We start from the raw sequence: 14,885 nt of genomic DNA, 5'->3' as shown, positions 1-14,885 counted from the left end.
AGCAGCCTCGCTCATCATTCCTGCAGCGGTGCTTGCTGGCGGCAGCTCCTCGCGGGGACACAGGAAAAAAAAAACATTGCACAGATTCAGGGAAGCTGCGGCGCACCCACGCCCACCGAGGATACACAGGAGTACCCTCACTCCCCCGCCTCCCTGCCTTCCTTTCTCCCTCACCCCCTCTCTCATGCTGCCTCTCTCAACTCTGCACTGAGCTTCACCACAGCTGCCGGGGCAGTGAGCAGGCTGACCACCGCTTCTCAACAAGCCACTTGCCGCCGAGGAGAGAAACTTCAAGAAGCCGGCTCGCACAGCTTGTCCGCCCTCCTGCCCAAGGATGCTGGAGTCCAGACCGAGATGGATGAGGCAGGTCTGCTTGTCAGTCCTGTGTCTGTATCTCTGCCTTCTGGGGGATTCGAGCGCCAGAAGAGCCCCCAAGGTACCCCGCTGCCCTGCAACCTGCTCCTGCACCAAAGACAGTGCCTTCTGTGTGGACACTAAGGCTATCCCCAAGAGCTTCCCCCCAGGAATCATCTCACTGTGAGTCCAGCATTCGTGTGTGTGTGTGCATCCCACCACCCAAAAGCATCTTTTCATAACCTGTGTAAAGTCTCAGCTGTGTGCAGGCTGGTACAGATGATGTCACCCTGCATTATGTAACGGCGCCTTAAACACCCTGTACCACTGAAATGACTTAAAAGTAAATCCCGGTGTGTTTCCTCGAAGTGTTTTGTTTTTTTTCTTCCCTGACACACAGTGTATTTGCATTGTCAGCATTATATAATAGTGCAGTTAATGTATTGTATGGTGAACTTATAATTTGAGGGAGCACAGCAGTAGAATCTTGTCGACCTCCAGGGACCAATACTAACAATAGATTCCTCTGCAGGAGACCTGCTTCCCCTCTTAGAGATTCAATCTTGAAAAGACATAGTCTCAATAAATGGAGCACATCTAATGAGGAGGAAAGCTTAACACATGACCAGGGTAATGTTATATTCTGCTGAGAAGACTATATACACTCCCTCCCTTCTGATATTGACCCCAATTGCCCATAGATTGACTATTAAGTTTACACACTCAGGGGAACTCGAGAGCGCATGCTGGAAGAGGTGTCCTCGTTTTACAACAGAGGAATTAAAAAAAGAGAAGATGAAAGTTATGTGTCCTACTTTTAACAGATGTAGCCTTCGAGATCAGATGTGTTCAGAGAAAACGAGTGAAAATGTCACCGTTCCAATGGAGAAAAAAAAACGTACGCTTGTGAGCTTTATCACTGCCTGTGTTTATGATATCTATTCTGACAACAAGATGACACTTGTGATTTCTGTGACGTTGTTTGTCTGAACAGGACGATGGTGAACGCGGCCTTTACAACGATCCCAGAGGGCGCTTTCTCACACCTTCACCTGCTGCAGTTTCTGTGAGTGCGCCCAGATTGGGGTTTATTATACCTGTTACACTCGACCGGATCAGAGTTATTTAGCAATGATTCAGACGTCCTTTGTTTTGAGGTGACAGTAAATGAGCTTCGGCCAGTGTCCTAGAAATGAATGGTTATTGAAAGCAGTGGTGACATAGCAGGAATAAGTGGCTCTGTATCAGTGTCATTAGCAATGACTGACTCCCTTCAGTTGTGCTCTGCAGCACAAAGGCCTGTTTGTCCGCTGCGATGCAATCATCAGTGTGTGTTCATGTGCTTCTGTGTCGGTCTGTGTGTGTGTGTGTAAAGTCCACGTGTTTGTATTGTGTTGCTACCCTCTTGTGCTTCACAGTTAGTGTTATGGATTGAATATGGTGTGTTTTTTTCCCCCTCGGGCATGACAGAGAATCTCAATCACTCTATGATAAACTGATATTCCCTCCTTTCTACAGGCTTTTGAACTCCAATACGTTCACTTCAATTGCAGATGATGCTTTTGCTGGCCTGTCTCACCTGCAGTACCTGTGAGTGTCACTTTCTACTGTAAACATGCTTTAAATGATGTCTTAAAACATGGATGACACTTCTTGCTTCACATAAAGAAAGTATATAGGTTGTATATAGGACCAGAATGAATTATTTAAACGTACTGCAGCTGCATTAAAAAGATCTGCATTCAAGCACATTGTTGAATGATTTTCTTTTGGTCTTGCATCGCTTTGCTTTAGTGGGTGATTAAGTTTGACTTGTTTCGCAGAGAAGTAAATAACATCAACCCTCCCCCCTGTGAAATATGAAGGGGGGGGGGGACGCTGCAGTATTGCAAAGAACGCCAAAAGTAAAGCTGAAAATTAATTCTTCTGTGGCGGCCAACGCTTTGCCTCTGCAGTGTGATAAAGCTGAATATGCCATCCTGTGAATTGATGGGCTATAGGAAGCAGTTAGCTGATGACTTGGAGTGCACAGATATCCGTGTGTGTGTGTGTGTGTGTGTGTGTGTGTGTGTGTGTGTGTGTGTGTGTGTGTGTGTGTGTGTGTGTGTGTGTGTGTGTGTGTGTGTGTGTGTGTGTGTGTGTGTGTGTGTGTGTGTGTGTGTCTGGCTGCAGTCCAACCATCAGGCCTCTGCATCAGGGCCACTACCTCCGCTACCTGCTGTGAATGCTAATAAAGCCATGTTTTTATATCCGGGCCCCTCCAGAGAGTCTGCACATGCCGCATGTCCTCAAATATCAATAGAGAAAATAGACACGGGACAGGCTCCAATGACGCTGACACGTAGACCTTTGTCACGCCCGTCGGACAGACTGAGCTATTTCTTTTTTTATCTCATTGGCAAAGACAGAACGCAAGCTTTTCTGATCAAGCCTCAGCTGATGATTTCAATGTTTTCTAAATAGAACATAATACATACAAAACGTAGAAGCATTTTCGAGATACATATGGCATCAGTCCATTCTGCAGGAACAACACAGGCTGATTTGCTCACATGTACTGGCTGGTTCTCTGATGATGATTACATTTTTTCCTAATCAGGTTCATTGAGAATAATGACATCCAGGCTCTGTCAAAGTGCACCTTCAGAGGACTCAAGTCCCTGACCCATCTGTGAGTGGTTTTCTTTTTCATACAGATTAACTCTGTCTATCAAAAAATATGTAAATTACCACTGTGCACTTAAACCACATCACATTTATTAAAAAAAAAACATTGCAACTAAATGCAGACTTAACATAATGGTCTAAAAATAGTAACGTTTTTCTTCCAGGTCTCTTTCAAACAACAACCTGCAGCAGCTGCCCAGAGATCTATTCAAGCATCTTGACATCCTCACAGATCTGTAAGTGTGTGTGTCCCACGAGGTTTGACCCGAAACTGCAGTTTGCTTACGCATCTGCTTTGTTCGGCATTGGGCTGATGCTGATGCACTTCTTCATTTAGAACCATCCTCTCCCTGTATTTCCACTGCATTGCTCAAGAGGAAGCCTGGAAAGGTTTGTGCGAGAGTGTTTGAGATTCTAACCAACATGACTCCAATGTGTGTGACTCAGAGACCTGCGAGGAAACTCTTTTCGGTGTGACTGTAAAATCAAGTGGCTGGTGGACTGGATGGAGAAGACCAACACGTCTGTCCCGGCCATCTACTGTGCCAGCCCCTTTGAATTCCAGGGACGCAGAATCCACGACCTCGCCCCGCGAGACTTCAACTGCATCAGTGCAGGTTTCACCTTGCGCCTTGTCTTGCCTTTCTCGCGCTCCGCAAACAGCGAAACCGTGAAGTAACTGTGGCTCTGGTGTGTCTCCTGTGGTAGACTTTGCAGTGTACGAAACCTTCCCCTTCCACTCCGTGTCGGTGGAGTCTTATGAGTTCAACGGCGATAACTTTGTGGCCTTCGCTCAGCCTGACTCTGGGTTCTGCACCCTGTATATCTGGGATCACGTGGAGATGGTCTTCAGGAAATATCACAACATCACTTGTAAGTTCCTGATGTTGACGGCATGAAGTCTGGGCGGCGTCATGTTGAGAGATTCTCATGGCTTCTGGGGGTATTTTGTTGTGTTTTTCTTGCAGCTCGCTCTGCTGTGTACTGCAAACCAGTGGTGATAAACAACACGCTTTATATGGTCGTGGCTCAGCTGTTTGGTGGATCCCATATTTATAAGTAAGGCTCATGATTTTAACCTCATATATACCAAGAAACCAATTCTTATTCTTTTAGTAGGCGTACACTCATCTTGTTTTTTAAAAGGTAACCTGTTTTAATAGATTTCTCTCATCTGCTCTTGACGTCAGCTGTGAAATCTTTATCTCACTGACTGAAAATAAGAGTTTTTCTTCCATGTTTAACTTGAGAAAGAAAGACATAATGTTTCTATGTTCAGTTCAGCTGAATCGACGCCTTCGTCAGCTCAGATTGTACTGTGATGGTGCCACCCTGAGTTAAAAATGTGTTTCCTATGCTCACGAGAATAGATTATAGTATGAGAAGAAGTTCAGCAACTTTATCTGTTCATTTAGGCAGTTTAATCCTGGGCAGGTACTGAAATACTTATTAACTTTTCATAGACAGTAAAACTAAACATATCGATGTGTCGGCAGTATGTCCATTAGTTGACTATCAAATGGCCTATAAACTTTGAAAGACACTGTTCTGTAATATAATTGACAAAAAACAACCCAAACTTTTTCTTGTAGAGGCACTTAGTGAAGGCTAAAACATGTTTTTTCTACGTTGCAAAAGCTAAAGCAGTCGGGCTCACTGCTACAATTAATTTAACAATCATAAAGATTTGAAGAAAAAAACACGTAAGACTGCAGAACTTTACAAATATAACTTGATGATCACTTAAATGACAGACGGTTTTAAGGCCTTGCCTAAAATCTTAATTTCTTCTGACTGGCCACTTCCTTGATCAGATCTGGGCGTCACACGACCCGGGGGACATATTTACCTCTTCATTGTTATTACCAGCTTTCTTACATCTAAAATGGTGAAATGTTTTACCATTATTATACTATTGGCTGTATCTAGCACCTTGGCCAGCAGAACTAGCAAATATGACCTCACAAAATGGATGTTTTTCCATTGAAAATAATGACGGGGAATGAAAAAAATATAGTTTTCGTTTACTTATGCATTGAACTTGAAATCTAGAAAAATCTAATCATGATTTAACGAAAAAGACTAGAAAAAAAAAACTAGTGTTTGTAATTTGACACCAGCCTCGGCAGCTTTGAGGCTGGTGCACAGCCTGCAAGATGACCTAATATGGAAATCTGTGTGACCGTTTGTGTTGGAGCCTCTGGTGTATAAAACCTCATCTCTATATTCTCGCAGACAAATTACAAAAGGGTTGTTTTTATTGACGTCCTGTCTCACTCAACGTCAAACAAGAGGAGCAATACTCTGATAAAATATGAAGCAGCACACCTCATGTTGGTGTGAAGACTGAGAGTACAAGGAGAAAGCTAACGTCTGCACGTTGCTAGTCGGTTCTGCCCACCTGATGTTGCTGCAGATGTTCAGTGAAACACCCAAGGTACCTGGTGTGTTGTCAGAAAGTCATGTTCGGGAGAAAGAACTTAAGTTTTTACATTAAAAAAATAGTCAGACAACCAAATGAAGTTTCCAGAAGTTGAAGTGGGCCATGTTCGAATCCAGATGTATGAACCCCTGTTTCATTTAATAGATTGAAATAACAGCAGCTCCTGTGGAGACTCCGGCCCCCTTGACGGCACTTATTTTTTATTAACTTTGGACGGAGCGAGAGCAGCTCTATGTCACTACTGCCAGCAGCTCAATGGCCGGCTGGGAGCTCCACCTTCAGAGACAGAGACAAGCTGGTTAAAATGAGAAAGTGAAAAGCTCTGGGATCACACTGACAGTCTTCCTGTGGCCGCAGGTGGGAGGAGGACCCCCTGCGCTTCGTGAAGATTCAAGATATCGACACCAGCCGGGTGAGGAAACCCAACTTCGTGGAGACCTTCCAGCTGGACGGGGAGTGGTACTTCATCGTGGCCGACAGCTCCAAGGCGGGCTCCACCAGCATTTATCGCTGGAACAGCAACGGTTTCTACTCCCACCAGTCCCTGCATCCCTGGCACCGCGACACTCACGTGGAGTTCCTCGACGTCGGCGGAAAGCCTCATCTGATCCTTTCCAGCGCCTCGCAGCCGCCCATCGTTTACCAGTGGAACCGGAGCCAGAAGCAGTTCGCTTTCCACTCCCAAATCACGGAGCTGGCCGACGTGCAGATGGTGAAGCACTTCTGGGTGAGGAAGGTTCTCTATCTTTGCCTGACGCGCTTCATCGGCGACTCCAAGATCCTCCGCTGGGAGGGGCAGCGTTTCGTCGAGATCCAGACTCTCCCCTCTCGGGGCTCCATGGCGGTGTACCCCTTCACCGTGGGCCTCCGCCAGTACCTCATTCTGGGAAGCGATTTCTCCTTCTCCAGGGTGTACCTGTGGGACGACCTCACTCAGCGCTTCCAGCCCTTCCAGGAGCTCAACATGAGAGCGCCGCGGGGCTTCAACCTGGTGTCCGTCGACAACAAGGACATTCTTCTGGCTGCCAGCTTCAAAGGCAACACTCTGGCCTACCAGCACCTGCTGGTGGACCTCAGTGCAAAGTAGAGCAACAGGTGGAGCTTCTGGAAATACTGCATATCGTACGTGCCAAATAAGTAAAAGACTGCAAAATGTCTAAGCCATTTATCAAAAAGTCAGCTCTTTCCTCTGATGTTTTAACCGAGGCAACTAATTAAATGATTGTTTAACCTGATTTTTTTTTTTTTTGCACTGCGTGTAACATCTGCATCATGTGTCACTGCTTCTGCCCAGAATGATGTTGTTTCTGAATTATCATGTTATATATTGAGCTTTACCGACGTGGGGATGATGTGCATGTGCATCTACAGAATTATTCACTGGATGAGGCTGGATATTGTGGAGAAACTACAGATTTTTTTCAGGGGAACTGAACAGCACTTTGCATGGCACTGTATAATGACACAAGCTCACGTCACTTTGACTCCATCTTTATAAATGGCGATTTGAGTCTGTTCTGTAGTATTAACTCAGGAATCAAGCTGGCCTGAGGCATGAGCAAACCAAAACATAGAATACATTGAAAATGTGAAAACTACTTTAAAACATACATTTTTGTTCCTTGGTTTTTATTGCACATGCCCTTGTTTATTTTAGTTGCAGGAAGATATAATAAATGATCTCAATCTGGAAATTTGTGGGAGCTATATCAAAAATATCATGTTCATGACTTCTTAAAACAAATGTCCCGATCATATCGCTTCTTATGTTTTGTATGGTCACATAAACTGTATGAGTTGCTGCTGTGTAGATCTGCATATTGAAGGGCGGATGGGAAGGGGTGTAAATAAATTTTGCTTATGACCCCTTAAAATGTGTTTTTATTAGTTAATAACAGGATTCAAAACCCCCAAAAATCTACACCTCATGTTAAACACCTGGAAAATGTTTTCAGCTATACAAAAGTCCTCACTAAAAATTATACATGGCAAAGAAAAACACAAATCAATACACAACACATGGAACACCATGCAGAAGCAAAATGTTCAGCCTTTTTAAAAATGAACTTAAGTCTTCAAGACCACTCTGCTCGATCTTAAAGTTAATTTGATTTGTCGGCTCCTTGTTATTATTAATCATAACTAGTTATAAAATATATCAATTAAGTAAGCGAAAATCAAGGATGTTGAGAAGCAATTTACGGGTCAGTTTTTTTGATTAACCTTCCTTCCTTCCATCCATCTAATCTTTAATTTAATAAACTAAGGGATTTGGAGTCTGATGCATTGAATCGAACTGTGGGAGGAGGAAACCAGAATATCAAGGTAAAATAAAATAAAGCATACACAGGGAGAACACGCAAACTCCCCAGAGAGGAACCTAGCCCCGATTCCAACCCATGAAATGTTCTCAATTTCACGCTGGTTACCCCTTATTTTCCTCTTGAACGAATTGAGACAAATTTAGACTGACATGGCAAAAGAAGAAAATAGAAATAAAAAGACCAAGTTTATAAACGATGAAGATTTTGCAACGTGAACCTTGTATTATATGGAGTATGACTATCCTGCTTCATTATCCACAGTTAACTTATTATGATAATTTCACACGCAAAAAGAAAAAAGAAAAATAAATTTATGCGCAAAAATCGCGCAAACGTGACGCTTGTGAGCGCTCGCTGAAGCTGCGATTGGTTTGTGTGACAGCGTGTCTGCAAGGGCGGGGTTAACAGAGCGACGAGTGTGCGCAGACAGTGTCACTGTTCCGCGCAGGTGTCAAAAACAAACCGGAGAAGCCGTCTGTTGTTTTCGATACGTTAGCCTGTTAGCCTGTTAGCGGGGAGCCTCTGTGTTGACGGACGGGAACATGTGAGCTCCAGATTCAGTGTTTTATTTTATTTTCGAGCGCTGCTGGTGCTTTTGACGAGCTGACCTGACGTGACTTGAAGCCCCGAGAGAGCTGTCAGGGTGTTTCAAGCGCCCAGCCGAGATGTCCCTGCCGCCGGAGTGGGACGACGACGAGCGCATGAACTTCTTGTTCTCCGACTTCAAGGAGAACCGAGACGTCAACACGACGGACTGGGACAGCAAGATGGACTTCTGGACGGCGCTCATCGTCAGGAGCTGCCGGGACCGCGGCTCCGTGTGCGTCAACCTGCGGGAGCTGAGCCGGACCTTCCAGAGGAAAGAGAGAGCACCGCTCGGTCTGGCGACCGTCCTGAAGTCCATGTCCAGGTAACTGTCTGCGCCCCCCCCCCCCTGGGGTGTCCCTGTCCCCTCAGGGTGTCACTCAGTCTGGACGCGACTCCTCCCTTCCATCCAGGTGCGGGAGGATCCAGAGGGAGTCTGAGTTCGCTGCCAACGTGGACTGTGGCTGGCTGTCGTGGGGCGTCGGCCTGCTGCTGGTGAAGCCCCTGAAGTGGACCTTCTCCACCCTGCTGGGCAGCAGCCGGGTGTCGGTGGAGGAATCCTTCGTGGTCCTCGAGCTGGTCAAGGTGCGTTTGATTTCACAACCTGATCTCGCAGCTCCCAGTGTGGCTGCTTTGACTGGACATCATTTAACAAATTATGTGTCAGTGTCTTCAGTTCAACCCCATTTCTGTGTCTCAGTGGAGTTATTGTTAGTCAGTTGTTCACATTTGAGTATCAACCGATACAGACACTTTCCCGATCCGACACTACATTGTAAATATATTTATTATAGTAGCATCTAAGTTGTCTTGAGATAAACGCTTCATTGCAAGAAACTTTGCCTCACGAGAATTATTGCGTCAGTCAGCTGTAACGAGACTAAATTCAACTAAATTCAACCATAACAACATACATGCAATTTGCAGTTGTGCGTCTTCTCCCTGAAGGATTATTACAAACCTCTAGGTTGTTCTGTTTTTTTTATTTGTTCCACTTCAGAGATGTTGACCACAACAGTGCTCCTGTGGATTGTTCAGCCACAGACGTACTTTTCATTATTTTCCAGGAGAAGGCGGCAGAATTACTCCGAGTCTACCGCGGCAGTGAGTTTTCCGGCTGTGCCGTGGTGTCGTTCCAAGAGCTGTGCGGCCTTTCCTCTGACGTGTGTGCGGACGAGAGCACGCTGTGCATGGCTCTGCTGCAGCTGCAGAGGGACAAGCAAGTCACGGTCTCGCTGCACGAAGGAGAGAAGGTCCATCACAACCCCCCCCCCCCCCCCCCCTCCCCCCCCACGCTGGTCCAGACGCCCGTCCAACCACTGCAGGAGCTCGTCTCACCAGCAGTGTGTGTGTGTGTGTGTGTGTGCAGATTGTGAAGTTCTGTCAGCCCGGACAGGACCGTGTGTCTCCGGTCGGTGACGTGGACGTGGGGATTTACCAGCTGCAGCGCAGTGAGAAGCTGCTCGGAGAGCGGCTGGAGAAGCTGAACCAGGAGTCGGACAGGTACGGACACAACGCTGCTATGGAATGTTCTAGTATAATATTAGACGCGCTTGAGGTTTTTCCCTTTCCAAATGACCAACGCTTTAATCTTAGACTGGAGAGCTCGCATCTTATAACGTCAGGACTGTTTAGGACATCTGGAAGATTCAAAAAGTGCCAGAAGTCAGGGAAATGGAGCCGTACTAGTGATTCCCTTCACCACGGAACACGCAGTGATCCTGAGGATGTGCCAGAGTTAGAAGTTATCTGGGGGTAACGGTGCAGAAGGACTCGCTCACTGCACTTCTTTTGACAATTCTCCCGCAGTTAAAATCACAATAGTTCCAGTCAAGCTACAAGTAAGAGAGCGAGGATTGTTTGTGGTGGTGAAATGTGCTTATTGGCAGTATTTATATAAGAACCCCCAGTGTAATGTGGCTGTTGGATCGTTTGATCTGAGTGCAGGTGCAAAGAGGAGGCGAGGACTTTGCTCCGGGAAGGAAAGAAACCGCAGGTCAGTGGGGAAGATCCTCGTTTTTCTATCACTTCCAGCTCAATGTGTGTGTGTGTGTGTGTGAGACTTTCATCCCAACCGCCCGTCCCAAAGGCGCTGCGATGTTTACGAGGCCGCAAGAGAGTGGAGAAGAGAGCCGACAGCCTCCTCGCCCAGCTGGAGTCCATCAGAGGCATCCTGGACCGAATCGCTCAGTCGCAGACTGATAAGATGGTGAGACGCCGCCAGGAAACCGTGTCGCTTTAAAGATTAGTTTTTTTTCAAAATAAGTGCATTTGGTCATTAAAGTGTGTGTGTGTGTAGGTTGTCCAGGCGTACCAGGCTGGAGTCGCTGCACTGAGACTCTCACTGAAAGACGTGACTGTGGAACGAGCCGAGAGCCTGGTGGATCAGATCCAGGAGGTTTGGACGTTTTATCTTTTTCTGGACAAAAAGTTATTTATAACCAAACTTTAGGTTGTAGAATATAACAAAACAAGTGAATAGCATTTAGTTTCACTGTCAGCCTCTTAAATGAATGGACCTTTAGTTCTTCTTAGCCATATTACACTTTTATATCATATTACACTCTTTATATATAACGTTTTATTTGAGGTGTTCAGTCCAGTCTATGAAAATAATTAAAACCTTCAGCTTGTTACTTGTTATATTTAAGTAATAAAGATTCAACTAAACCAGATTTTGATTATATTAAGGACAGACTAAGTTTTCAGATTAATAGACTGTATAGATGCACCAGGTTTTAATTCACCAAGCCCACAGTCACATTACTCTACATACAACGTTAAACATTTTCCAGTTTGATTAAATGATCCTCATTGTGGTTCTCTGTCATTTCACCAGTTGTGTGACACTCAGGATGAGGTGAACCAGGCCATATCGCGCGGAGTGACGGCCGCAGGTTTGAAATCCTCTCTCATCTTTCACTTTGACCACATCGATGAAAAAGGGGGGGTTTTCAGGTTTATCCACGTATTTCTATTCCATTATTTTTCTCTTTCTGTAGATGAAGACATGGACGAGTTGGAGGAGGAGCTCAAGTCCCTGCTGGACGAGTCGAAGCCGCCTGACTATGTGTCAGACTTGCCCTCCGTCCCCGCCAACGAGCCGCGGCCCCCCGGGGAGACGGCCGCCGCCTCGCTGCCCGCCGTCCATCAGAGCCGCCTCAGTATCACCGACGAACAGCTGGAGGACGAGCTGAGACACTTAACTCTCACCGAGTCGGGTCAGGACAGCTCCAGTTCTCCTTCTGTGTGGCTCTGGACTCAAACTAGTGTTTTGTTTGTTTTTGAGTACATGAGGATTGTTTTTATTCCAGACATGAATCATAACATCTCAGGAATCATAACATTTGAAAATATATTTATAAACACAATTCATGCTTTATTTACTCTTATCTTTAAAGCTAATATCTCCAATTGATTAGAGAAAAGAAAACACTTTGTTGAGTCATATTTTGACGGATATACTCCGTTGGTCCCATGCAGCAGCAGCACAGACGGCAGAAATCAACATGCGAACGTCAGTAATTCAATATTTAGTAGTAATAGCACTAGTTGTTGTATAACACCATTCAGAAGAAGAAGCAAGAACAGAAAGAGAGTGTAATCAGAATACTATTCATTCATTTCTCTTGATAATATTAGATGTCTTTGAAAAATGTGACATTCCTGAGCACACCACTAGAGGGGGCTCACACCTTGGAAATTCCCAACAAGGCCTGCAGGATGGACACTTCACTGCATTTATTTCTTAAAAAAATTATATCAAGTGACTAATATACTTAATTTGAAAGACCAGAAGAGTAAAGGGGAGCTTTCATGGTAGCTGCATTAGCAGATAAAGTACATCAAGTATGTCTGTTCTTTAGGTGATTTCACACACATGCACTAAAACTAAAGTTCAGAAAAAATGTCAAAGCGCTATTATTTCATCAGATTGGTATCAGACTACACTGTATGTGTTATTTTGTGTTGTATTGTGTTTTGTCTCCGCTGCTTTGACAGCACGGTTGTCGATGTTGTGAAAGTGTAACGTGTTTTAAACTCTCTTTATTAGGTTTTGCAGGCAGCAAAGCAGCGTCGCCGGCCAGGAGACTGGAGCCGGCTCAGTGAAGAACAGACGAGCTGCAGCAAGTCTGAAGGAATTCAGCAACACATCAAGTCAAACTTTTAGCCCCTCAGCACCTGCGAGCGTTCGTACGAGTTATTCAAGAACAACATCTTACGGAATTGTTGTTAAATATATGTTAAAACTAAGGCTCTTTCCTCAATTTAATAAAAGATATACGTCTTAATTGACTGTGGAGGTGAACCAGTTCATTGTTTTTCCCTCCACTTTTATCTTGAATGCTTTCAGGTCTCCGTGCCATAAAGAACTGGACGCCTCTGGTTTTAAACTTGTGCTTTTTTGTTTTTTTTGTTTTGACAAAGATCAGAAAAACTATATTTGTGTGTGTGTGTGTGTGTGTGTGTGTGTGTGTGTGTGTGTGTGTGTGTGTGTGTGTGTGTGTGTGTGTGTGTGTGTGTGTGTGTGTGTGTGTGTGTGTGTGTGTGTGTGTGTGTGTGTGTGTGTGTGTGTGTGTGTGTGTGTGTGTGTGTGTGTGTGTGAGAGAAAGCGTTCCTCAGCTGTCCAGTGTACTAAGTGGCCTTCTGAACTGTAATACCTGCGAGCACTGAGAAACCCATATGACCTGAGCTCAACCAAATCTGTTTCTCTAAATAAACTTTATTTTAATGACCGGTGTGGTGCTCAGTTTGTGTCATGAGGACTTCACACCCTCACTCACGTCAACATCAACTGTTCCTCTTTGTATGCATTGTTTTGGTTCTTGTCAGAAAGTATCCACACAGTACACGTTGAGTGAATTAAACCAAACCTTTTCAAATGCATATTACTACATCTACCGCTAGAGGGCAGCACATCAGTAAACGCCTGATGAGATTCATTATTCTGGAATTTGCACAATTATTCATTTTCTAAGTGACGATAACAAATCCTCTAAATATTTATAGGTGTATTATGCTCATCCTATTCAGACTGCAGTTATTTTTCTCCACTCAATAGAAAATGGAGATAAATCAGCGTCACTTCAATGAAATGCACTTCTGTCCAGAATTTGCTTTTGTTTTGACACAAATGTTCGACTCATTTAAAAGCTAATCCACTGAAACTGTAGGATGAGGACTTATTTAAGAGTTTGTGAACTGTATGGTGGACATTAAAAAGTTCATAAAAAAAAAAGTTTATAATTGTCTAAAAGGTACAAAGAAATACCCCTAAAAGAGGGTGGGCAATTAAACGTCTAATGAGGGGCACATTTTCTCCCCAGTATGAATGTTTCTCCATAATGATACGATGACACCTGGTGGCAGATCAGTGGAACTACACAAACATGCCTCTTGTTGCTGATGTGAATTTGCAGGCTCAATGTTGGCTCCGTTTGTCAGACATTTGTTATTTCAGGCTGCAAAATGTTCAGCAGTACTTTGTTTTGGTACTCCTCAGTACTCTCACCAACCATCTGGATGAACCGGCTTGTTTTTGGGGGGCGATTCGTCACCTTATCAAACTCAATCACACATTTACAACAAGAGTCAAGTAAACAAACCAAACAAAAAGACAGCGTTGCTTTATTGTTTCGTATATTCCAAGAACAAGTCGTCTTAATGTGAAAAGCAGGTATTCAGTGCTTCTAATTCCCATAGTGTAGGTGGAAACGTAACTACAGTGAATAACTCAGGTGTTGTTGTGTTCCTATACAATAAATAAAAAAACCCAATATGTTACAAATTTACAACCTGTATAAAGTACAGTTAATAATATCACAAAGTCCTAGTATAGCAGTGTTTCCAAGATAAAAGAAATGCCCTTGTATCACAAATAACAATGGATACCGTTGAGAGCAGAACATAATTCTCTGAGTGGCTTCTGCTGTGTCTCAGAAACATGCACCATCTCTCTCTCTCTCGCTCTCTCTCTCTCTCTCTCTCTCTCTCTCTCTCTCTCTCTCTCTCTCTCTCTCTCACACACACACACTTCATACTGCATTTTAACAGATCCGCCACAGCCGGATCTGTTAAATCTTTTTCTTTCAGCAAAAGAAAAGGCCAACTCACAGCTTCCACCCCGACCGACAGCAGGCTCTCAATTGCACATGTTGCAGCTCATAACTCCAGTAATAGTATATCACAAGTAGATGAAAGACATTCGACGAGTATTTAGTTGAAATATTTGAGTTCTACCCTACGCGGCTGCAGACGTCTCGCTAAATAAGTTGGTTGATATGTCCAGACGGCGGTTGAGAAGATGGAGATGGGTGGAGATTACTGTTTCGCCATGACTACGCTACGCAGCTGGTGTGGGCGTGGAAGCGGCTGAGCAGGCACTGGTGCAGGGATTTGGCTGACAGTTGGTTGGACGCACCACATGAGACGGAAAGGAGTGAGGGAGTCTAAGCAAAAAGTCAAGATGTGTATACGACAAGGTCTTATTGGGATATAAATAAGAATCATTT

The 14,885-nt window shown here is 44.5% G+C and overlaps 2 protein-coding genes across 2 annotated transcripts; both read left to right on the top strand.

Moving 5' to 3' along the window:
- The first annotated feature begins 257 nt into the window (after positions 1 to 257).
- lgi3 (leucine-rich repeat LGI family, member 3) lies at positions 258 to 7,272 on the top strand. The gene is made up of 9 exons (XM_080499403.1): positions 258 to 537; positions 1,349 to 1,420; positions 1,873 to 1,944; positions 2,954 to 3,025; positions 3,186 to 3,257; positions 3,469 to 3,638; positions 3,730 to 3,894; positions 3,990 to 4,080; positions 5,822 to 7,272. The coding sequence occupies exons 1-9, from the start codon at positions 335 to 337 to the stop codon at positions 6,549 to 6,551; spliced, it is 1,647 nt and encodes a 548-aa protein (XP_080355529.1). The 5' UTR covers positions 258 to 334; the 3' UTR covers positions 6,552 to 7,272.
- Positions 7,273 to 8,264: 992 nt separating this feature from the next.
- chmp7 (charged multivesicular body protein 7) lies at positions 8,265 to 13,067 on the top strand. The gene is made up of 10 exons (XM_080499541.1): positions 8,265 to 8,698; positions 8,787 to 8,958; positions 9,441 to 9,626; positions 9,743 to 9,876; positions 10,321 to 10,369; positions 10,463 to 10,582; positions 10,673 to 10,771; positions 11,213 to 11,270; positions 11,376 to 11,594; positions 12,428 to 13,067. The coding sequence occupies exons 1-10, from the start codon at positions 8,454 to 8,456 to the stop codon at positions 12,481 to 12,483; spliced, it is 1,338 nt and encodes a 445-aa protein (XP_080355667.1). The 5' UTR covers positions 8,265 to 8,453; the 3' UTR covers positions 12,484 to 13,067.
- Positions 13,068 to 14,885: the final 1,818 nt, after the last annotated feature.

Source organism: Blennius ocellaris (assembly GCF_963422515.1).
Source record: "Blennius ocellaris genome assembly, chromosome: 7".
Lineage (NCBI taxonomy): Eukaryota > Metazoa > Chordata > Actinopteri > Blenniiformes > Blenniidae > Blennius > Blennius ocellaris.
Note: the sequence above shows the minus strand (reverse complement) of the source record. Positions and strands in the feature narration are given on the sequence as shown.